Source organism: Cryptomeria japonica, chromosome 5 (assembly GCF_030272615.1).
Source record: "Cryptomeria japonica chromosome 5, Sugi_1.0, whole genome shotgun sequence".
In the NCBI taxonomy this organism is placed as follows: domain Eukaryota; kingdom Viridiplantae; phylum Streptophyta; class Pinopsida; order Cupressales; family Cupressaceae; genus Cryptomeria; species Cryptomeria japonica.
The window spans coordinates 440,744,532-440,768,476 of record NC_081409.1 but is presented as its reverse complement, the minus strand read 5'-3'; the positions used below and the strand labels follow the sequence as shown (position 1 = coordinate 440,768,476).

Below are 23,945 nucleotides of genomic sequence, written 5' to 3'. Positions count from 1 at the left end.
GAGTATGGAAAAAGTGTTAGTGATTGATTATGCACAGTTTCACATGTGTAGGGTACAGATCTATGCTCTAGATTTGTTACAGAATAATGGAACATAGAAGAATGAGATAAGTATGATTATTGAGCTAAACTGAAACTATTATCAGGCATTTGTAGATGCTACTCTTTAGTTTAAGTACTTCTGTAATCTTTTGTAATTATTCTAAAGGCAGTAAGCCTAACTTTTTGAGTAGTGAGCTCTAGGTAGTGTGCCTGAATGCATGTGCATTTCCCATTGTAATGTTTCTATACTTCTACAGGGTATACCTATATTGTGGGTTCATCCCCACCGTGGTTTTTCCCTTAACCAAGTTTCCACATACAAAAATCTTGGTGATACCAAATTTTTACAGAGCTGAGACAGAAGTAGGACCAACTTCTGCTACTTACATCATGTGCTTGAGTAACCAAATTACAAACTCTATTCAAGATAGTCAGACTTATGACTTAAGTGAGGTCTGAGTTTTTTATTCCCTATATGGGAAGAGCATACTTCTCTACTCACGAGTCACAAGTTGAGACAATAAGACTTAATAAGATCTCCAGCTACTGGCATTTTCACTTGCCACTCACATTATGCTTGTTATGAGCAAGCGGTCACCTTTTATAGACCAATCCTACCGCTTTTTCATGAACAAGGCTATAATGTAGTTTGAAATCCGCCCACAAGAAACTGACATGTGGAAAGAAAACACTTTCTTAGACGAGATTCCCACTAAGGGTGGACCCCAATATCTCAAAAATTAAGAAAGTTAAACAAACAAACATGTGGAGCATTACTTTACAACTGAAAGAAGATACAACAAGATTCATTTTTATCATGGGAAGAGTAACTTGGTTACATTAAGGTGCTAACCTTACCCCTTTTACCATGGTGTGGTCCATGTCAGTATTTTCATCAAAGAGACTGATAAATTTGATGAGTGACAGACCCACTCACTAGTGATTGTCGTCCATACCTTAAACACATAGAGAACAATCATGTCATCATGAGGATCATTCAGTGAACATGGGTGAATTGGTGGATCCAGATCCTTCCACATGATTTGCAATGTTTTTGTTTTACATGGTCCGTGAATTCCTCTAGTTGTGACTCATGGGTCTCCATTATCTAACCAGTAGGTTTTGGTGTGTAACCAGATTGGCTACTGATTATTGAATAAATGCCCAATCCATAAGTGTAGTGCTAAAAAATGGAATCTTTGTCGAATGGCCCATAATGCTAGCAAGCATACATATTAATCAAGTTATCCTAAAAAGAACCATATGTTAGTTTCCATAATACCCCTAGATATCATGTGTAGGAAAAATGAATATCTTCATAGGGGTAAGGTCCCTGAAACATGTCTCGAATCAATTCCTTAATCATGTGTTTCATTTCAACCTATCTTTCTATAATCAAGATTTGTCAAATTTCTCTTAATAGAACATGCTTAATATGAAACATAGATTTTCTCAACTTGGGAATCTACATTGGATTGGGGAAATACAAGTTCTAAGCCTACATCATCTTTTGTTGAGACATCAACATGCAATATTCAATACATATAGCATCTTCTTTTGATGGTGTTGGTCGTTGAGCTCACATTGTAGTTTCAAAACTTTTCAAGCTCTACTAAGAACTCATTAACATTTTTCCACTCCTCTAAATATAACATGTCTACTAATGAATCATTTCCTTTTCAAACACATAAACAATGTAGGACTTTAATACCAATGGAGGAAAAAACTTGATTTATTTATTTAATCCAATGTAAGTACCTTTATATAGGCAACACAATTGGAGGTACATCATAGCCATAGCCAAAATTAAATAATGAATGATAACTACTAGTTATATTAAAAAATAACATGTAATATACGTATAGTATCTATAGTAACAAATAAGAGTTAAGATGTATAATATAGTGCATGGGCTTGAAGGTGAACTAAAAGATAATGAAGTTAAGAATAGTAAGTGGTTGAATATGTGTGAAGAAGCCATTAGATATTTGTGATTGTATGAACCATGGATATGTGAAATAAATTATCAAATTTATTTGGGAAAATAGATGAAATTTCATACATTTAGTAGATAGTGAAATACTAAGTCTCAAACCATGTAATTTTAACAACATACAAGACTTCATCACCAAATTCAAGTCACTGAGAACATAATTTAAGTAGTGTAAAATTTAAAAATAAAATACACAATTGGTGCTAATTGTTCCCTCAAATTTAGTACTTGAATATTAAATGTTGTGTCTACTTTCTATGCTACAAATAATTACTTTGGAAGTAAGTCTCATATGCCTTATTTTGAGGATTTTTCTATGCTACTCACTAGAAAGAAAGATAAGCTTATTCAAATGGGTATTTTGAACTCTTTAATATCCTAAGCCTTAATTGTAAAGGATGGTAAGTCTTGTAGTGGCAACTTAGAGAAGAAAAAGAACAAGCCTACGAAGAACTCACAATCCACATCCAATTCTACAAAACAACATTAAAATTTCTCTTCTAATTGGGAACTATCTAGGATGGAGAAGCCTACTCATGCATACTGCAAGAATATAGTATGAGAAGAATGCTATTGTTATATTAATAATTTTCATGAATTCAAACATCTTGAGAATAATAAAATCTATTTTGCTTCTAGAATGTTTTCTTCAACTTCTTTCCCTTCAAAATAATAAGAATTCGGATAAGGAAAAGAGTAACATTGTTAGAACATGTGAGAATAAAGGACAAATTTATTCCGCTTCTACAAGTCATGGACCAGGTAGATGGCTTGATGATTTTGGAGGTTCTCATTATATGATATCTTCATACTCTATTATCTCTTCCTTTGAGACTTATTTTATGACACCTTTTTTTAAGATGAAAGCATACTTACATGAATGTAATTGGGAGGGGATCTATTTATGATACTAGGATGGAACCTTTTATGGTGTTTTGTGTGTACCTCACATGAAAAACAATCTCCTTTTCATGTACCAAATCACTCATGGTGGATAAGGGAAGATAGTGGAGTTTACTCTTGATTTAGTTAATAAAAAACTTGGAGTGAAGAGAGGTCATTGATAATAGGATGGTTGATCATGCATCTCAATTATACACCTTTTTGGATTTTGTTGCTAATGTTGACTTTGATCCCTTCGATGAATATCACACTTATAGAGTAGATTTTTATTTTGAGGAGAACTCTACTCACCTAGACTTCAGTATTGTCACATGTGATCTAGTTCTTGAGCCTTGCATTCTACCTTCTCCATATACTATTTCTTTTGATGATGTTTTTGTTTCTGCAAACATGGCTAATTGTGATTTAATATAGAAAATAAAGAATAATCTTTTAAATATGAGTACTTCATATGGCTATTTGATAAAAATTATACATGTTTGTTTGCAGATTCTCATATTTCAAGTTAAGGAGACAACATTTATGGCATTCGTGTTCTTTTTGATGGTGTTCATTCTCATATTATACATGGTGGATCATAAATATTTGTTTGCATATTTTTCTCTCTTCAAATTATACACAAATATTACATATATTTTCCTTTCAGTTTTTTGTTAGTGTATATTAAACATATTTATTGTGCAATATTCTTTATATAATTTTTTTTTCCTATACTTACCAATATTAGTGTCATAGCAATTGTGTTTAACTAGTTTACAGACATAGAGATGACTTTGGTTTGTCCCATTGTGGACTTCTACACATTATTGTTTAGTTAAGTACTACTGTCATCAGCTTTATGTGAAATTGGAAAGAAGAAAATGCCAAAAAAAAATTTGGAAAGAGAGATTTTATGTCTTTTACTCTTATGAAATAGCGAAATCAGAAAATCACTTTATTTTTCAGTGTGATGGGAACAAGGATTGGCTAATATTATGATTAATGCTGCTCCACCCAATTTATTTACTGAGGGGACAGCAGAAACAGTTAGTGAACTCGGCATCACCATAAATAAAATAGAAAATGAGTCTCCGAACTTGAAAGTTGAAAGTGTACTTCATGGCTTAGCATGAATGATGATCATACACAACGTTAATAACCATGTTCTGAGTTGGTGTCCTGCTTATTTGATCTGTCAACATTTTCGTGTACCTCGTAAATTTTGACAACTCCCGATTATTTCTCCCATGTTGACAGAAGTAATCAAATTCTTCCGTGTTGACAGAACCAAATCAAGTGTAAAAGTGTCAGCGTTCTCGTTTAATCCCCATCACCCGTCTAAATATTTCACTGTGTGATGTGCAGGTCTGTACGTCGAAAAGTTACAAGGTAAAGTCGACGTGGATTTGCAGCTGCATTTCTTTCCTATCCCTGAAAGTCCCCACCGTGTTGTCAACTCTATACCCCAGCTAAGATACGGATTAACACAGAATAATATGAATGAGGGTTTTTTTAGAGCTGGACTGTACAATTCACAAGAAGTTTCATGCGGACATCCAATAGAGTTACTCTAAATAGCGAGGTGTTGAAGGAAAAAAATAGTTGGTGATGATTGGAAAAATGAGTGAGGGAGAGGCGAAGAGGAGATGGAATCCGACAGGTGAGCAGGTGAGAATACTTGAGAGAATGTACATGGGGGGCACCCACCGTCCCACCACGAAGGAGATTCACCATATCACAGAACTCCTCAGCCGCCACGGATCTGTGCAAGGAATCAACGTCTACTACTGGTTTAAAAATCGCAAAGCAAGGGAGAAACGAAGCATTGCCAAGATGCATGCGTCTGGTATCTTCTCCTTTCAACACTGCCACTATATTTATTTATTTATTTATTTTTTTGGGGTTTTTGTAGATTGGGTTCTGGTTTAAACAATATATTTTAAGTTTTAATTTGTTTTCGTGGTTTATCTGAAATTATACTGGTTTTTCTAATAAGATCTGTCTATTTGCATAATTTCAGATTAATCATGTTAGCAATTCAAAGTTTAGAGTGTATTTCTCTAGTAATACCTGTCAATTAGTGTGATTTAAAAAAAAATTGATATAAGCAAGTCAGATCATATAGTGTGCTTATTGGTGTGATTTCAAATGAATCATATAAATAAGCCAAAGTTCAGAGTGTTTTTCTCTAATAAGACCTGTCTATTTTTGTGATTTCATATGAAACATATAAGCAAGCCAAAGCTTAGACTGTATCGTTTAAGCTGAAATCACAAGATATTTATATGGGTTATCATATTTTGTTTTTGGTCTTTACTCAATAAACAGATTGTGTCAAGCTTTAACAACACCCTTTAATATCCGATTTGTTTAGATTATCTATATGAAATCATGCTCTAACCTTTGATGTGTTTAGGTCAGTCATCTTGAATCGCAATCTAAGCTTTGATTTATTTAGGCCGCTTATCTGAAATCATAATGCAATTTTTAACTTATTTAGGTTTCTCATCTAAAATCATGCTCTGAGCTTTGATTTATTTATATCACTCATCTGAATTTATACTCTAAATTTTGGTCTACTTAGATTATTCATCTAAAATCACATTCCATGCTTGAAATCACACTTACTTTTTCAATACAATCCATATACTAATATGATTTCAAATAAACATCTAAAACAAATAAAAATCAACAGGTTGTTTATGTGGGGTCTGTTCAGCTCATATGTTTAAGTACTTCCAAGCTTAAGAAAACCAGTTTGTTTTGATGACAGCTCTCACAGTCAAATGGGGAGGCTTGAAATTGAAAGCTGTTGGTAATGATTCTGATCACAGACACTTTATCTCTACTAATCTGCAGGAGGTGAGTGGGTTTCTTTCTTCTTCTACTGGATCTGATACAGCTATAAAAGTTAATGCTAAAGTTCTGTTGGTGGTACTGATACTGACAGGCGGCAGCGGGTATTTATGGTTTGTGCGTTGAAGAGAATGGTTACGTCCTCCCCTCCGCTCTTCCAGCCAGGAAGGAAGAAAAACCCTTGCAGACTCTACAATTATTTCCTCCCTCTGATAAATGAATCACCTCATTATGTGCAGAAATTACATGCTCTAAATATCATCTTATGGGGATTATCGTTTTCTTTTTTCAGTTGAATAATGGAAGTTTGTCAGTCTGAAAGCACAATGATTTAGTTCATGCTTCCTTCTATCCAGCCATCCATCCAATACTGATCTTCCTTCTTTTTGTGCCATCCATCCAGTAGATCTTAGAAGATTACATGACCAGTCAGTTTTAAATGTTTGCTTCTATTTTAGTGATAATTGTGACTTTAACAGTCCAGTTGTTCAACGCTGCATATTCAGTCATGTACGAATTGAGACGGCATAAATTATTTTCATTACATTATCTACAGAGTAAAGACTAAAATTCAATATTTACGACATTTCTTGTCTTACTTTTTTTTAATATAACCTATAAAAGTTAAATTCTACTGTTTTGGGGTTAATTTAGGTTAATAAAATAAATTTATTTTTGATTCCTTATAAATTAAAATAAATAATAGTTTTCTTTTATTCTTCTTTTAATTAACACTAATTATATTAGATATATACAATTTAAGATGAATAAGTATAAAAATGTTATTTATGTTGATGGTGTTTCTTCTATGAGGGGCAGTAATTTGGCTGAGGCATACAATACAATGTAATGCATTGTAATCTTATACAAAGATTTTTTATTTTTTATTTGCCATTTTCTTGGTATAGATCACAATTCATTAAAATGTGGTGAGTATTTTATGGTAAAAATAGTTTTATGGGCTATCTTACACATTATACATGTTGTCACAATGTCTGCATTTATCAAGTCGTGTAGAAATGACATGACTTCATTCAATGAAAGGCTTATGTACCTTTTTCTTATGTGTACTAGATTTTTATATTATTCATTTAAAGATTAATGTATTGTGGGTTCCAATCGTGGCATACTTCAATTGTTCTCTTATCACTTGTTTCAATGTCTACTAATCACAAAATAACTTCAAAACTTGAACCCTTTCTACTTGGTTCCTACTCCCCCTTCTCTTTTTTATTTCATTTTGTTTGATTATTCAATTAATTTCTAGAACAATTAAGATATTTTAAAAAATACATCAAAACTATGAATTAATGTCGAGATTGCTCTTAAAAATTTAATGTCATCATTTTTAATTTTGGGGTTGAAAGGTTGACCACATATACAAGAGACTCATTGCAATATACAAACCATGTCAAGCAATATTTTTGTATTAATATATATTAAATTTTAAATATATATTAATATGTAATACTAAATATAAATATTGTTATGACAAACACTTTGATCAGGACGTAAATTAAAATACTATAATGGATTTAAATACGAAATAAGCTATTTGTAATGCAATGTTGTAGAAAAAGAGTAGGAAAATAAATTTGTTTATCATAATATTTGTTACACTTAAAATTTGAAATCAGTGACATCACAAAATCTATTTTTACTTATATCATGGAAAGTGATTTCCTTTTCTTAAAATAATTATGAGCAATTATATGAGTGTGTTATATAAATTTTGCAAACAATATTTTGATATAGTTATTTATTTATACATACAAAGGCTTATATTGTTGTAAAATTGGTCAAATGCATCTTTAAATCAAGTTCTGTAATATAATCATAAATTATAAAAACCACATCATTTAAAGATTTTTTAAAAATTACAAGGAGAAATATGAAATGGTTTTTTATTGTTAATAGCATGAGCATAGAACACATGTTTTTGATTAAAGGGGTCAGGTAGGTTTTGAAGGGACCTAAAACCCTATTTACATAAAGTTGTCATCAAATGACCGTTAGCATACCATCAACAAATAGGCAACCAATTCACACAAAACCCAAAACAGAGCACAACACAACAAAACAAGAAAAAAAAACTAATTCAAATTATTTAGAGCTTCTGCTACATCCACTTCAAGCTAATAAAGGTTCATGGACAACTTCTTCATATCTCTCACATCTTGTGCAATTTGATCCACCATCTTCTTGGTGCTCGCCCTAATACAAGTACAATGGCCTCTACCCTCCTCCTGAGTAGCCTACTTTGCTTTCTCAATGACATCAATATCAATGAAGGATGATTTAGCCTCTTGAGCCCTCTCAAACTTCTCTGTCATAACTCTAACACTCTTTGTGTTGGACTTGATAACCTTGTAGCTGAAGTTGACCAACATAATTAAATTATCATTAATCCTTTTGTAGTTCATCTCCAATCTCACGATTCTCCCTTTCAAATCTTCCTTCATGTGTTCTATATCCTTAACTTCATTTTGCAAGGAAACAACCATGTTACTTCCTTCCTTCTCTAGCCAATTCAAATTTGGGTCCTTCAAGTTATCTAGTTTATTCTTGACCCCATGGATAGCAATATTAATCTCATTAATCTCATGAAAGAAATACTTCCACATTCTAAAATTATCAACATCCACGTTCCTAGCCATTGTAAGGAGGTCCGAAGGATGCTCTCTATCAAGATTTAACATGGGGGAAGTTGTGGTTTACGTCACGAGGGAAAGAGGGCCTCCCATCACAGCCTGTCTTAGGATGAGATTACTCTGAAACCCTCAAACCCTCCTCAATAACCACCTTAAGGGGTTATTATATTTTTTTTTGGTCTTTACTCAATAAACAAATTGGGTCAAGCTTTAACAATACCCTTTAAGATCTTATTTTTTTAGATTACTCATATGAAATCATTCTCTAACATTTGACGTGTTTAGGTACTCATCTTATATCGTAGTCTAAGCTTTGATTTATTTAGGTCACTTATCTGAAATCACAATCTGATTTTTTGACTTGTTTAGGTCTCTCATCTAAAATCATACTCTGAGATTTGATTTATTTATGTTGATCATCTGAATTTATACTCTAAGATTTGGTCTACTAAGGTTATTCATCTAAAATCACATTCTAAGCTTTGACTTTTTCAAATAACTATCTAAAATTACATTCACTTCTTCAATAGAATCTATCTATTAATATGATTTCAAATAAACATCTAATTAAATAAAAATGAACACGTTTTTTATGTGGGGACTGTTCAACTCATATGTCTAAGTACTTCCAAGGTTAACAAAACCAATTTGTTTTGATGACAATTCTCACAGTCAACTGAGGAGGCTTGAAATTGAATGTTTGTGGTAATGATTTTGATCATAGACACTTTATCTCTAATAATATGTAGGAGGTGAGTGGCTTTCTTTCTTCTTCTATTTGATTTGATATAGCTATAAAATTTAATGTTAAATTTTTGTTGGTGGTACTCATGTTGACAGATGACAATAGGAATGGATGGCTTGTATGTTGAAGAGAATGTTTATGTCTTCCCCTCTGTTCTTCCAGCCTACTTAAAATCTAGCTACCAAACAAACAACCTACATGATATCTAGTCTAGATATAGTCAAATACAACAATCCATGAATCATTGACCTGTATTTCTTCTGTTCAACCTCTGGAGACTCATCATCTTTGCTTAACTTAAATCCAATGGTTAAAGGAGTTGTAACCGACTTGCAATCATCAAAATCAAACTTCTTCAACATTTCCTTCCCACACTTTCTCTCAGAGATAAAAATTCCATTTTTTGATCAAATAATTTGCAACCAATGAAAGAAATATAAATCACCAATCATTGACATTTCAAATTCTTTCTGCATCTCTTTAGCAAGTTCTTTACATAAACTATCATTTCCTCCAAATATAATGTCATCAACATAAACTATGACAATTAACAATTTATCTCCATCAATCTTGAAATAAATATTACTGTATGTTGTACCTTTCCTTAAATTCTACTGAATCAAATACCTGTCTGATCAGGCATACCAAGCCCTCAGTGCCTATTTAAGACTGGATACAAGGCTTTCTTCAGTTTACACACCATATCCAGATCTTCTATCAGTCTAAAACCATTTGGTTGCTCAATGTAAACTTATTCTTCTAGATCTCCATTCAAAAAAGTTGATTTGACATCCATTTGATAAACTAAAATTATTTTGTAAGTAGAAATTGCAAGAAACATATGAATAGCTTCTATCCTTGCTACCAGAGAAAGAGTTTCTTCAACTTCTATCTCTTCCACTTGAGAATGTCTTTTACATACCATTCTCGCTTTATTCCTTGTCACCTGTCCTTGCTAATTCAACTTATTCTTAAATACCCACTTAGTTCCTATTACATTCTTGTCCATCGATCTAGGTACCAGCTTCCAAGTCTTGTTCTTTTGGATTTGATTTAATTCTTCTTCCATTTCTTTTACCATCAATTGAAACACTTCCAATACCTTGAATAGCTACACCATCTTCTTCGGCAAACTTCACTGATCCTTCATCATACTTCTTGAGATTGATAAACCTTTCTTTATCATTGATCATGTCATTTGAACATCCAAAGTTTATAATCCATGTACTCAGTTCTATCTTAGCATGCAATGCAGACTTAATTATTCTCTCTTCTTTTGGTTTCTTCAAATCATCCTCCTTATCTTTGATTGGCAAGAAAATGGATTCTTTATTTGAATTATCATCAACTTCATCTTCTGATGTATGCTCCTCAATATAACATAAGCCCTTCTTCTCTCTTTTGTCAAAGTTGCATCTCTTAAACCTATTTTTCTTCTCATTAGATCATCTGGTCTCTTATAGTCTTCTCTGTAAGTACAATTAGAAGAATAATGTCCAATTCTACCACAAGAAAAATATTTCAGAGGTAACTAACCTTTGTATTTTCTAGTGTCTCATTACAATCTTCTTACAAAATTTGCTTCATCTTCATCTAGATCTCCATTGCATTCCAGATCATCATGCCTTGAAAAATTAAATGTCGCTTCTTTCTTTTCTATATTCTCTTCCTCCATTTTTGAAATCTCATAGGATGCTAAAGTACCAATAAGTTGATCAATGGTATACTTAGATCATTTCTCTCTTGTATAGAACATCTCTATGTCTTGTAGTATTTAGGCAAAGTCAATAAGATCTTATGAACAACATCACATGCTTCTAAATGTCCATCGATAGCTCTAATTACATTGACACACTCTATGAATATAGTTATCCACACTTTCATCTTCTAGCATTCTCAGGCATACTTCTGCTTCAAATTCATCACCCTAACCCGATTTGTCTTTGGATCTCCTTCATATGCCAAACACATCTTTTACCATACAACATTTTCTTCCTTCAATCCCCTTACCCTTCCAAACATTGAATCACTTATACAACTGAAAATTTATAGCTCTAGCCTTCGCATTAGTCTCCTTCAACTATATCTCATCCAAAGTTTGAGCACTTCCTTGCAAAGGTGTATATCTAGTCTGAATGATTTCTCAAATTCCATTCTACAATGTCTCCAAATGTGACTCTGTCCTCTCCTTCTAGTATGGAAAGTTTGTACCATCAAAGATCAGAACTTTGTAATGCACGTCCTATGCCATACTGGATCTAACCTCAAATGGTTAAGTTACTCAAGAGGAACCCTACTTTGATACCAATTGTTGAACCCAAGGTAGGATTGAGAGGGGAGTTGAACTAGTCCAAAACAAAAATTAAATACATCATATAAATAATTACACTTTAGCACACATCCAACACATGAACACCAAGATTTTATATGTGGAAAACCCAAAAAAGGAAAAACCATGGTGAGCATCTACCCATAATATATATCCACTATGTATATCAAATTACAAAGAAAAGAGCTAACTGTTCATGGTGCAAGATACAAAAGAGGACTTGTGAAACCTAAAGCTAACTACACCCAGGGAAAGATACAAAAATGATATGAAAAGAAGGATCTCTTGATAATTAAGCTATCCTTGAACTCTACATCAAGTGATGAATATTTGAATACACAACTCAGACCTCAACTACCAACTATTGAACACAATGTACCACTGAGAGGGGGGTGAATCAGTGGTTCCTAAAATCCTTCTTTCTTAAAAACAAGCTTGGAATACCAGTTGTCAACCTATACACTAAATCAATAAACCAGTAATATAAGAGTGGATATCAAAAGAGGCAAACACATAAATGCATAACCCACAACACAAGATGTACAATGAAAACCTAATATGGGAAAAATCTTGGTGAGAAATGTTGCTGGAGTCTACTTATCCAATCCAACCTCACAATGAAACAACAGATTACAATGATTTAGGGCACCGACCCAAGGACCACCAACCCCTGTACAAAGCCCCAACTCGGTGCTATATAATGAAATATAATTTTGATACAGTGATAGCACCTCATTGCAAATGAGTTCTGCAACACCTAATCAATAGATTTCTATTGGCTAACAAACTCCTCTTTTTCACTAGTTCTCACACTATTGGTTATCAGATTACTCTCTCTAATAAGTCACCAATTACTCTCAACCTCCTTTCTCTCTCTCTTAGCCGTACCCTTCATAGTGTCACTCTTGGATGCCTTCCTAAACAATCACTCCTCACTGGTTCACTTGACTATTAGAACTGCAACAATTTGCTGGTTACTCTGTCTCTACTGATTAAACCCTCTCACTGGTTCAGCCTGCTAACACACACTGTAACTCTTTGATAAACAACTCTAAGGCCGATTATCTTTTTGCTCAGGCTCTCTTTCCTCTCACTCCTTGCATCCAACATCAACTCATTTCAGTCTCGAGCTCACATATATATATATTTTAAGGTTCCTTCTAAAATAATATTCAAATGGTGTTGTGTTAGGTTTAACCTTCACCAACTCGATCTGTATTAGATTTGATCCTATCTTCTTTTTCAGAATGGTGATTTGCATCACACCAAACAACATCACCATCGCCTCTCTTTTCATTATGAATTTTCTATTTTAGGATGTCTATGACATTCTCTTTTGCATTTCTCTGTCAAACACCATTAATGGCTCGGTTGTTTTATTTAGCAAGTGAGTACAAAGATTAGATCTTCTTGCAAGGTCATTTCAATCATCTTGCCACCTTGTCTTCCTCGAGCCACAACATTCTGCCATCCTCCCATGCTTTATAGGTTCTTCATTAAATTTGACCTTCTTGTTGACTATTACATCGATGAATACTTTACTGACCTTTCTGTGATTGCCACCTGGTTTCCACCTATCATCCATGTCGACATCCACCTGTGTTTGGTTTGCTATGTCAGTTTGACATCCTTCACCGACCAAGATTGACTACCAGTTCAACTCACCTTGCCAGTATAACCTAACTTCTCTGGTGGTCCTTCATACCTATTGACTTATTCTCTGTTAGTGGATTAACTTGGCCTTCCATCAAACATACTGGTCCAACTACTCAGCCCATTTATCGGCAACATTAAGCTTCTCCGTGTATATCGGTTCACATCCTTCTGTGCTTCTTTTGCTTTCTTTCTTTTCCTTTCCGGTGGGCTTGCCTTACCGGTAGATGATGCATTTCATGTGTACCAGTAACATACCTTTCTGTTTGCTTACACACATATGGATTGACATCATCGTGTCTTACTTTTCCCATACCAATCACTACTACTTACTCACTAGTGACCATGCCATACTAGTTGACATAAATGACAACCTAATGCCAATAATTCCAACAATCTCCCCCTTTGGCATTGATGTCAACTCACTGCAAGTCTTCAAACTGGTAGATTTCTCCCCCTTTGACACAATGACAAAGGGTCAGGGTACTCCATTCTCCCCCTTTGATTTATACTTATCTCCCCCTTAGTCAAATCTTCTCTTAGTGATTATAGTCAGTACTAAGACATACAACCCTAAACTTTCCCTATGATCAACAAGTGGTTCAAGAGATATAAATGGTGCTATGAACTCCCCATGAACCATATATCTCCTAACAAACTTAAGTACGTGAGGCAGGTGACACAACTCCCAACTTATGTCTTAAGTACTCAAAAGTGCTTACTGGTAAAGGTTTGGTGAAGATATTTGCCACTTGTTCTCCTGTAGGGACATATTCCATCTTTACTTCATGTCCTTCAACCTTCTCTCTGAGAAAATGATACTTGATGGCTATATGCTTTGTCATTGAATGCATCGCCGAGATATTTAATATGTTGATGGCACTTGAATTATCACACCAGATCAGAATAGGATTAGAAATGTCCACCTGTATGTCCTTGAGGTTTTGCTTCATCCAAAGAACCTTAGAGTAGCATGTAGTTGTACCAATGTATTCCGCTTTAGCAGTTAATAGGGAGACTGAATCTTGCTTCTTACTATGCCATGAGACCAACCCGTCACCTAGCCACCATGCACACTACCCACACTATATCTGGTCTAGAAGAAGTAAGATGCAATGGGCTGCCTATCATGGATATATACAATGTCTGATCCACCACCAGTGATTCATCATTCTTGCTTAATTTTCTTCTGGTCACCATAGGGGTACTCACCGGTTTTCAGTCCTCCTTTTGAAACTTCTTTAGCATGTCCTTTACATACTTGGTTTGTGAGATAAAGATTCCCTTATCTAGTTGTGATATCTGCAAACCAAGGAAGTATGTTCAATTATCCAAGCATTGCCATCTCAAATTCTGACTGCATTTGATTAGTAAAATCTTTGCAAAGAGTGTCCTTGTTGCCTCCAAAAATGATGCCATCTACATACACAACCACAATGATCATGTAATTACCATCTGCCTTGATGTATAGATTGTTTTCAGAACTTCCCTTTTTGAATCCTTTCTCCTTCAGATACTGATCTATCCTTGAATACCATGCTCTAGAAGCTTGCTTTAGACCATATAGGGCTTTCTTCAACCGACACACAAAGGTTTCATCATCATGTAACATAAACCCTTCTAGTTTCTCCATGTACACTTCTTCTTCCAAATTTCCATTAAGGAAGGCATATTTTACATCCATTTGATATACCTTATAACCCCTATAGGATGAAAAAGATAGAAACATTCTAATTGCTTCTAATCTAGCTACCAGTGCAAATGTTTCTTCAAAATCAATTCCCTCTACTTGAGAGTAACCCTTGCACACAAGTCTAGTTTTGTGCCTAACAATTTTACCTTCTTCATTCATCTTATTCCGATAGAACCATTTGGTGCCAATGATGTTCTTGTCTTCCGGTCTAGGGACTAATTCCCAAGTCTTGTTCTTCTCAATCTACTGCAACTCTTCTTCCATGGCATCCATCCATTTCTGACTTTTGTTGGCCTCATTGAATGTTTTAGGTTCTACTTCAATCATGAGACAGAAATTGACTTGTTCATCATTCTAGGCAAGTCTTCTCCTAGTCTGCACACCATCACACTTATTACCTAAAATCTTCTCTTTCGGGTGGTTTATATGCACATATCGGTGAAGGACCTTTTTGGATGCTTCTTCTAGTTCATTATCTGACTGAGCCTCTTCACCTTCATCACCAGAATCATCATACTAGTTCACTTGTGCTTGTCTTCCTTTGTACATATCCTCATCAACTCTTACATGCACACTCTCAATGACTCTTCATAGTCTTTTATTGTAGCATTTATAGGCCTTTTTGTTAGTTGAGTAGCCAAGGAAGATTCCTTCATTACTCCTGGAATCAAAACTACCTAAACCATCCATATATCTCTTGATTAAATGCTTTCTTTCAAATAGCTTGAAGTACTTGACTGGTGGCTTTCGGTGATACCACAACTCATAAGCTGTCATTATGTTGTTTGTTCTTAGTTGAACCTAGTTCAAGGTATATGCAACACTATGAACCACTTCCTTCCAATACATGTTCGACAAAATTACCTCATTTAACATGGTTCCGACAATCTCCTTGACTGTCTTGTTCTTCCTTTCTACCACACCATTTTGTTGTGGTGTCTTGGGGGCTGAGTATTGCCTTCTAATTCCATGTCTTTTACAGTAATATTCAAACCCATTTGATGCAAACTCTCCACCCCGGTCAGATCTTAGGCATTTTAGTTTGCACCCACTTTCCTTCTCTACCATCTTCCTAAAGATTTTGAATCTGGCAAATCCTTGTGATTTATCTTGTACGAAAGTAACCCATGTCATTCTTGAATAATCATCAATGAAGAGCATAAAATATCTTTCACCAGCAAGAGCTCTTGTCCTAGTTGGACCACATAGATCTATATGTACAATTTCAAGTGGTCTTGAAGTGTTGTGTTCTTTTGTTTTGAAGCTCACTTTAGTCTACTTCCCTTTCACACATTTATCACGGAATATGCTCACTAGTTTAATAATTGGTGGTATATTTCTTACATACCCCTTTTTTCTTACTGCAACTAGATTATCAAAATTTATTTGGCTTAATCTTATGTGCCACAACCAACTTTCATCCATGTTGGGATCCAAGAACACTAAGAGGGGGGGTGAATCAGTGTTCTGCCGGTAAGATATGCTTTTACCCTTTTATAACATACACATATAAACTGATAAGTGAAGAAACATATAACTTTAAGAAAATAAACCATCCACATAAATGAACACCATAACACACATAATTTATATGTGGAAAACCTCAAAGAGTAATATCAGTTCACTAGCCATATGAAAGGATATTACATAAAATGGGGGCTTGCACATGCAGGAAGGCACACTACCTAGAGCACACAGCTCATCACAAAAAGAGTCTCACTGACTACAAGCTTCTGCTGAAATAAAATGGTAATAATGAACTCACAAAATGCATCTGCTATGCCAAAAAGAGTTCCGGTTATAGTTATTCTCTATACCGGTTCATAAACCCTGAAAACTTCTACTGGTATCTTCTTCCCTCCAAGAATACTTTCCAAGATATCTATAGATCATTGCATGATATAACATTCACATACAGAATGATCTACATACATATACTTCACATTACACAGTTATGCTATTATTCTCCTATGTCACTTTTTTCAAAATGACCTAGCAGAATGACCTATTTACCCTTACAAACAATATGCCTTATGTCGGCTTACAATGCATTACAAAAGATTAAAATTCCGGCCTTATACAATAATTAAAAATAAAACTTCCTTCAGGTCCAAGCCCGATGTCAGCTTCAATGAAGTGTTGGATGTCGGTGCTAGTGTCGGTGTAACCCTGGATACTCCAATGCCGGTGTCTACCGGTGAATGACTCCTAATGCTAGTGTATGTCGGTGTATGCTTCCTTATAAATCTTGTTGTCAAGATACCATGTTTCCATGTTGCCATCAATGACAACATATGAATCCAATGAGTGTTAATTGCCAACAATCTACCCCTTTGGCATTGATGGCAACACTCATGTGAAAAATAGATTCTCTGTCGGTTTAACCTGAAGTATGCTCCCCCTAAGCAATACACTCCTTTCTGATATCCTTCCCATATTTTTCTATCTGATATTTTTCACATTACATACACTCCCCATTTGGCATCAATGCCAAAGACCAGTGAAATAATGGAAAGAATTAATAAATAAAGATTACTTTACCAAAGCTTTACCAATTTCAAAATTTATGGGTAATCCTTGTCTAGAAGCTATAAATATGTATCCCAACCAGTTCTTAAGGTATCAGATATGGATACAAGTCCACTCAGTAAGTGTGTCAATGTTTCCTTCTCTTTGACTTCTATTGGTGTGGGCTCAACAATCATATCCATATATTCCCTCTTATGTACATCGAGTGAATCCAACCTTGGACTCACCAATCCTCTAAGACTTCTTCCTCTCTGAATGATCTTGTCTCTTTCCTTTTCAAAAGAAAAAATTTGATTCTCCAAGGACAAAATTTGTCCATCAACAAATGTTGTTAGTAAGGTTAATCCATCAAAAGAATTTGCAATTTTGGCAACCTTATCATGTAACTCCTTTAATCTTCTATCTACATTTGTTGTAAGAGTTTCTATGTTACAACAAACCCTGTAGATATTTGTACATTGTTTCAAACAATTCTCAATAAGAATCAATTTTCCTTCAATTTTCTTCCTCTGTTTCAATAAGATAATTAAAAGCAGCTCTCTTAGCCATAGAAAATCTCTCAAGTGCCCCTGTCGGTCTGAAATTTGCTATAAATATTTGTTAGATATATACTCAGTTAATGCCTTAAGCTTGCTGGAAGGGATTGCTTCATTTTCAATCTTACAATCAAGAATTAGTCTATACAAAATTGTGATTGAGTGATCTATTATTCCGTTATCTACTGATCCTTCCTCTATTAGTTTCTGAGTAGCCATCATCATTAACTCAGTGGGACTCATCTCAATGATTGATTTCTTCTCAACTTGAGAATTGTCAATTGCCAAAACCTTTGCTAGGGAATCAATATTAACTGTCGGTATAGTCTCAATTTCTTTTACCTTATCCTCCTTAGCACCGGTGGCTTCGCTACTTGGTGTAGTATCTATTACTGTTGGCAGAGTATTATCTATAATATTGTCAGTACCATGTACATTGTCTTGTTCAAAAGTTCTCTCTGCCGATATTGATTGTGCACTCTCCTTTACTACCAGTGGTGTCTATATACTTATAGTTACTGTTGGTTTATTCAAAATTGGAGCTGAACTATCCAAAATATCTTTCCCTTTAGATCTATCCAGGATGGTGGAAGTTGTTTCTTTTACAAATTCTTCTTGGGAGGTGAGAAAATCAGGATTATTTTGGAAGAATTTTGTCCAACCATCTTTGGTCTCATTTACTACCTCATTTACCCTACCCATCATTAGACTTATTTGTCAAGATTCACTACTAAATATTGTTCTATTTGCAACATCAATGCATCATTTCATTTCCTCATTTTTTATTGAGCCATACATACCCAAAAGTTCCACTTCCTTAATTTCTCTATCCCTCTTGACTGCATCAAGTCTTCTAGCATCTAATTTATTATACAGTGATAGAAGAATTTCCTTCAAAATTTCTACTAAGGCTTTCTTATATATATCTATGTGTAACAAAATTGCCTCTTCAATCTCATTTTGCTCATTATCCTCTAAATATTCATAACAAATGGATACATTATTCAAAATTGCATCCTTGGTTATTTCATCAATCAATTTAGCACAGGTCATTGTAGCCTTACCAGATTTAGTATCATCGTCACTCTTCTTCTTCTTACTGTGGGATGCCAGAGTGGATGTGATTGGTTTCCTCTTCTGAATAGGTTTCCTTGTTGGAGGTGGGGGTGCAGTAGGTTTTGTCACTTTTCACACAATCTTCCTCCTTGGCTCCACCTTCTTCTCCTCTACTGGAGGTTGATCAAAATTCTTTCTTTGTACCCTTTTGAATGCTCAAGGTTCATTATCCTCTGTATTAGAGTCAGGGGTGACAGAAGAAATGAAAGTTTCAGGCTTCTTTGCCTCGAGAGCACTAACCATTGTTGGTTCTTTTGTTAGTTTGGATCCAGAACCCAGTTGAGTGTCTATCTTATGGATTACATCTTGTATATATGCAGACATCTTATATAGTTTCTTCCCTCTTCCTTTCTTTCGAAGCCAATCTTGACTTCAAGAGCCTTTTCTTCAATAGTACCAAAGTGTTATTGTTGTCACTGAGGATTGCACCCGTGATGCTAAGTTTGAAAACAAGCAATCCTGTGAAACATGGAAACACCTCTGAGCCTATGGGTTGCTCAAATTGAAGGTGAATCTCTTGAGAATAGGTCGTCTTCCTATTTCGATGGATCTCCTACACTAACTTTTTGTGGGAAAAGGGTAAAAGTCTTGCATATAATGAAAAAACCTATCCTAATAGAGGTGATACACCAAAATGATGCAGTTCTACTTGTTGTCCTAATACTATAACCAGCTACAACAAGACCTAAAAATTATCTCATGAATCAAATAAGATCATGAAATTCATAAACATTTCATGTGAAGGCTCAAAGTTATCTAACCTCTGCATGTAGGAAAAGTGATTTTTCACAAACAAGCAAAGAACTAGAAACCAAATGAACACAACCCACAACCTGAACTTACTATGAAATCTTCCTATTTCTGCAAAGCATAAATGAGACAAAGACAAGGATTCAAAATTAACTCACAATAACTTCATCAAATCATTCATTTGACAATGGAAAAATAAAGAAATAATTGAAAAGGAAACTGAAACTCTCTATGCAAACTGAAAATAATCTCTATTACAATGCTGAAAATTGAACAAAAGTGTTGAGATACAATTCTTTTTGTTGTATGTGTAAGCAAAAAGAAAGAACTAGAGGGAAAAAAGAAGGATAGAAGGAATATATAGAAATAATGATGAATCCCCTTCAAAAACCCTAAAAAAACTGCATGAGAAAAGCCCTGGCTGAATCTGCCCCAAAAATGGCATAAAAACTCATGCATAATCTATAAAATAATAATCTTTACTGCTCAAAAGGACTGCCACTGATCCTCCTGTAAGAAAATCTGCATATCTAAATGTGAAAAAATAGCTATCCCCATGTGAAAGCTATATGATGAATTGAACTGTGACTATATTTAAAAGAAATCCCACTGAGTAAATCTTATGCATCCCTTGGCAATTGCTCTCTGTGTTGAAAACTTCTGTTAAAAATGGTTGTGGAAATGATCTCCCTATTTCATGATCTTTCCAACAGTATGTAACACTTGCATATTCAGATAATCAATTGTATTAATCTTTCATGTAGAAATCATCCCCTTGCTTGGTGGGTTTTTCACTGTTCGAACATCCAGTTTTGAGTCTACCGTGCAATTTTTATTTGCTAGCCATTGGATCGCCTGCATGAACCATGGCCTCTTGCATTTAACTTTTTGTTTACTTTCTAGCAGGCCCCACCATTTGCTTTTATCTCTGCTTGTTTTCTTTCTTCATCTTGGGCCCATAGGAATGAGCAATGATAATGAACTTTGAACCATTGAACCACTTTGAAGCCTTGAACCACTGAACTTTTAACCATTGAACCATTTTGAAGCCTTGAACCAATATGAACCGGTGAACCACTTTTAAGTTCAAGTTCAAGGTTGACTTAGACATCTACTCATCTGTAGATTTTTTGCCACGTGTCAGCCTTTGATTTTCTTGTGGGTCCACTTTGTCTACCATCTGGACTTGGAGCCACCTTGTCAGCAAGTCACATTGATAATTGGATGAGCAAATTTTCCTTGCGATATGGCGACCACTATCGGATCTGTCTACCCGACCGTTGGATGTGATCAATCACTTGGTCTTTACTCTTGTTCTGCCCATGGTTCTTTGTCTTCTCTCTACCATGTGGTGTATCCTTATTCATTTTGAATCCACCTAGACGACCACCTAGATGGCCACATCATCAGTCACCAAGTTGCATGAGATAACTAGCGAGCATTTTTATCTTGCAGTATAGTGATGGTCGTTGATCTACCCTCAAAGTGCTCGATCTTTAACCTCTTAGCCACTCACCTCCCCTTTGCCTTTTCTGCACATGCTTAGTTGCCAAGTTGCTATGATAACTAGCGAGAGTCTTTCCATAGTGGTATAGTGATGGCCCTTAGATCTTTCAGATTACCATTAATCTTTCCTGAACTTGCTTGCTCTTTAGTCCTGGCTGATCTACTCTCTTGTGCCACGTATCAATGTGTGTCACCCTCTGATTGGCTCATGAGATTTGCCTGGGAACCACCTATCTGTTGAGCCACCACGCATCGTGCTCTGTCGATTCTCATTCTTTCAGCCAAAGTATTCCTTTGGCAAGACACTTACTAGTTTCATCAAACCTACAGTTTCATCGATATTATTATGTCAATGAAACTGAGCCTTCGGTGAAACTTTTTTGGGACTCATCGCAGCAAAGATCTGCTCAATGTCGATGGAACTGAGCTTTTGGTGAAACCCTTTCTGGACTCATCGCTGATAAACCTTCTGATAAAGTTAATCCTACCTATGAAACTCTAGAGTCCCTTCTTATGTGTTGGTAATGGCAATGCAAGTATGGTTGTGATCCTCTCAGGATCTATTGAAATCACATGCTTTGAATTAATATATCCCAACAACTTGCCTTCATGAACAACAAATATGATCTTCTTGGGATTTAATGAAACTCCATATTCCCGACATCTCTCAAATGCCTGTCTGAGACAGTTAAGATGTTCATTAGCCTTTTTAGAAAAAATAGGTACATCATCTAGGTAAACCAAAACAAACTTGTTAATTAGGCCTTGAAATGCCATATCCATTGCATGCTAAAATGTTACCTCTGCATTGGTTAGTCCAAATGACATTTTATTATAAGCCATTGTACCCCACTTGGTGGTAAATGTTGTTTTGTAGTGATCTTCTTCTTTGACCAGAATTTGGTTATATCTTGAATAACTGTCAAGTAATGAGAATCTCTTTGAGCCTAATACAACCTGCAAAATTTTCTCCATTGAGGGTAGTGGGTAATGGTCTTTCAGGGATGCTCTATTTAGGTCTCTAAAATCAACACATAGTTTAAGTTCACCATTATTTTTCCTAACGGGAACTAGATTGGACACCTAGGATGTGTGTTTGATTGGAAATATGATATTTCCTTCAATCAGCTTATTTAACTCAGTCTTCATAAGATGTTCTAATTTTGGATTAAGAGGCCTTTGTTTTTGCCTTACTAGTTTTGCATTATCTACCAACTCCATGGTATGCTGAGCTAAATGAGGATCAAATCCTTTCAAATCTTCATACCTCCATGCAAATATGTCATTGGATTCTTGACAAAGTTTTACAAAAGTATGTTTTTCTTCAGGGGTACATACCTTGCCAATTTTCAGTAGCTTGTCCTTGAATATTTCAACAGGTTCATAATATCCCTCCTTCACAAACATGTTGCCTTTATCCTTACTAACCTGATCATCTATATTAAAAATAGATTCAAGGGTTACCAGACCCTTGGGCAACTTGTTAGTTTTCAATTGGAGAAACTGATTTTCATATTGATAATTGAATTTACACTAATTTCTAGTAGAAAACTCAACTTCTTCAATTAGGAAATTAGTAATCTACTCATCTGAGTCAAAAACCTTCCAATTAGTAGTGTTATCTAGAACTGAAGGCCTTACTGCAACTTTAACATACTGTTGTCTATCAATATTTTCTAGTTCTATTGGAATATTGAACTGAGCTACTAAAGCAACAAGCCTATCCACTTCTTTATTTTGACTTCTAGGTATGGATAGCAGATTAAATGCATCAAAATCTTCAGTTAAATCCCAAATTCTATGCTTGTACATCTTCAAAACATCATTTTTTGTGACATGGATATTCCTTACTTGGTTCACAACTAGTTCACTATCACCAAAAACTTGTAAACAGTTAACTTTTTTCTGCCTAGCCCATTCTAAGCCATGTGCTAATGATTCTTACTCACCTATATTGTTTGTACAGCTAAAACAAAATTTGAAAGTAGTGTAGTATCTCATGCCTTCGGGTGAAACTAGCATAACACCACCTCCGGAACCATTTTTACTTCTTGAACCATCAAAATAGAGCTGCCAAACCTAATTTCTCTGCTGTTCTGACTACTGGTCAAGCGAAATATCCTCTTTTTCAAGCTTAGGAATAACATAATCCTCCTCATGAATCATATGAACACCAAGACCTATTTCATCCATGCTGATGAAAGGATCCTCAACAGTATTCTGGGCTGCCCACTCATCCAAATTCACATCAGGTATGCCTTGAACAGGTGTATCTGGATCCTAGATAGGTGGTAACTCCTCATGGTCTCTGATGGTAAGATTTGCATTTATAGGACTTGGGGTATATGGTTCTAAGTGGCAAGTGGCTTGGGGTTCTGACTTAATGGTAAGCTTAATACCATATCGGGTTCTAAAAAACAAGTGTGACCAATCAGCAGAAAGGTATCCTCCTAATTTTGCTGTAAAATCTCTAGATAGGCAAATAGAAAAATATGGAGGTAAGTTAGCTATGTACATGTCCTGAGGTATTACAAAATTAGGACAAGCATGCAAGATCAAACCAAGATCTTTGACCAATCCAACTGACTTAACTGTTGTTCCATCTAATTGTACAACTCCTCTAGAAACGGGCTCATAAATTAGAACAAGTTTATCTACAAGATCT

General features: G+C 35.0%; 1 protein-coding gene across 1 annotated transcript; it reads left to right on the top strand.

Moving 5' to 3' along the window:
* The first annotated feature begins 4,517 nt into the window (after window positions 1-4,517).
* LOC131061323 (WUSCHEL-related homeobox 5-like) lies at window positions 4,518-6,295 on the top strand. Its single transcript, XM_057994960.1, has 3 exons — window positions 4,518-4,762; window positions 5,690-5,778; window positions 5,867-6,295. The coding sequence occupies exons 1-3, from the start codon at window positions 4,525-4,527 to the stop codon at window positions 5,990-5,992; spliced, it is 453 nt and encodes a 150-aa protein (XP_057850943.1). The 5' UTR covers window positions 4,518-4,524; the 3' UTR covers window positions 5,993-6,295.
* Window positions 6,296-23,945: the final 17,650 nt, after the last annotated feature.

Coding starts and splice junctions, on each gene's coding strand:
- LOC131061323 (XM_057994960.1), top strand. CDS start 4,525: ATGATTGGAAAAATGAGTGAGGGAGAGGCGAAGAGGAGATGGAATCCG. Junction 4,763..5,689: donor TGCCAAGATGCATGCGTCTG/GTATCTTCTCCT, acceptor TTTTGATGACAG/CTCTCACAGTCAAATGGGGA. Junction 5,779..5,866: donor TCTCTACTAATCTGCAGGAG/GTGAGTGGGTTT, acceptor TGATACTGACAG/GCGGCAGCGGGTATTTATGG.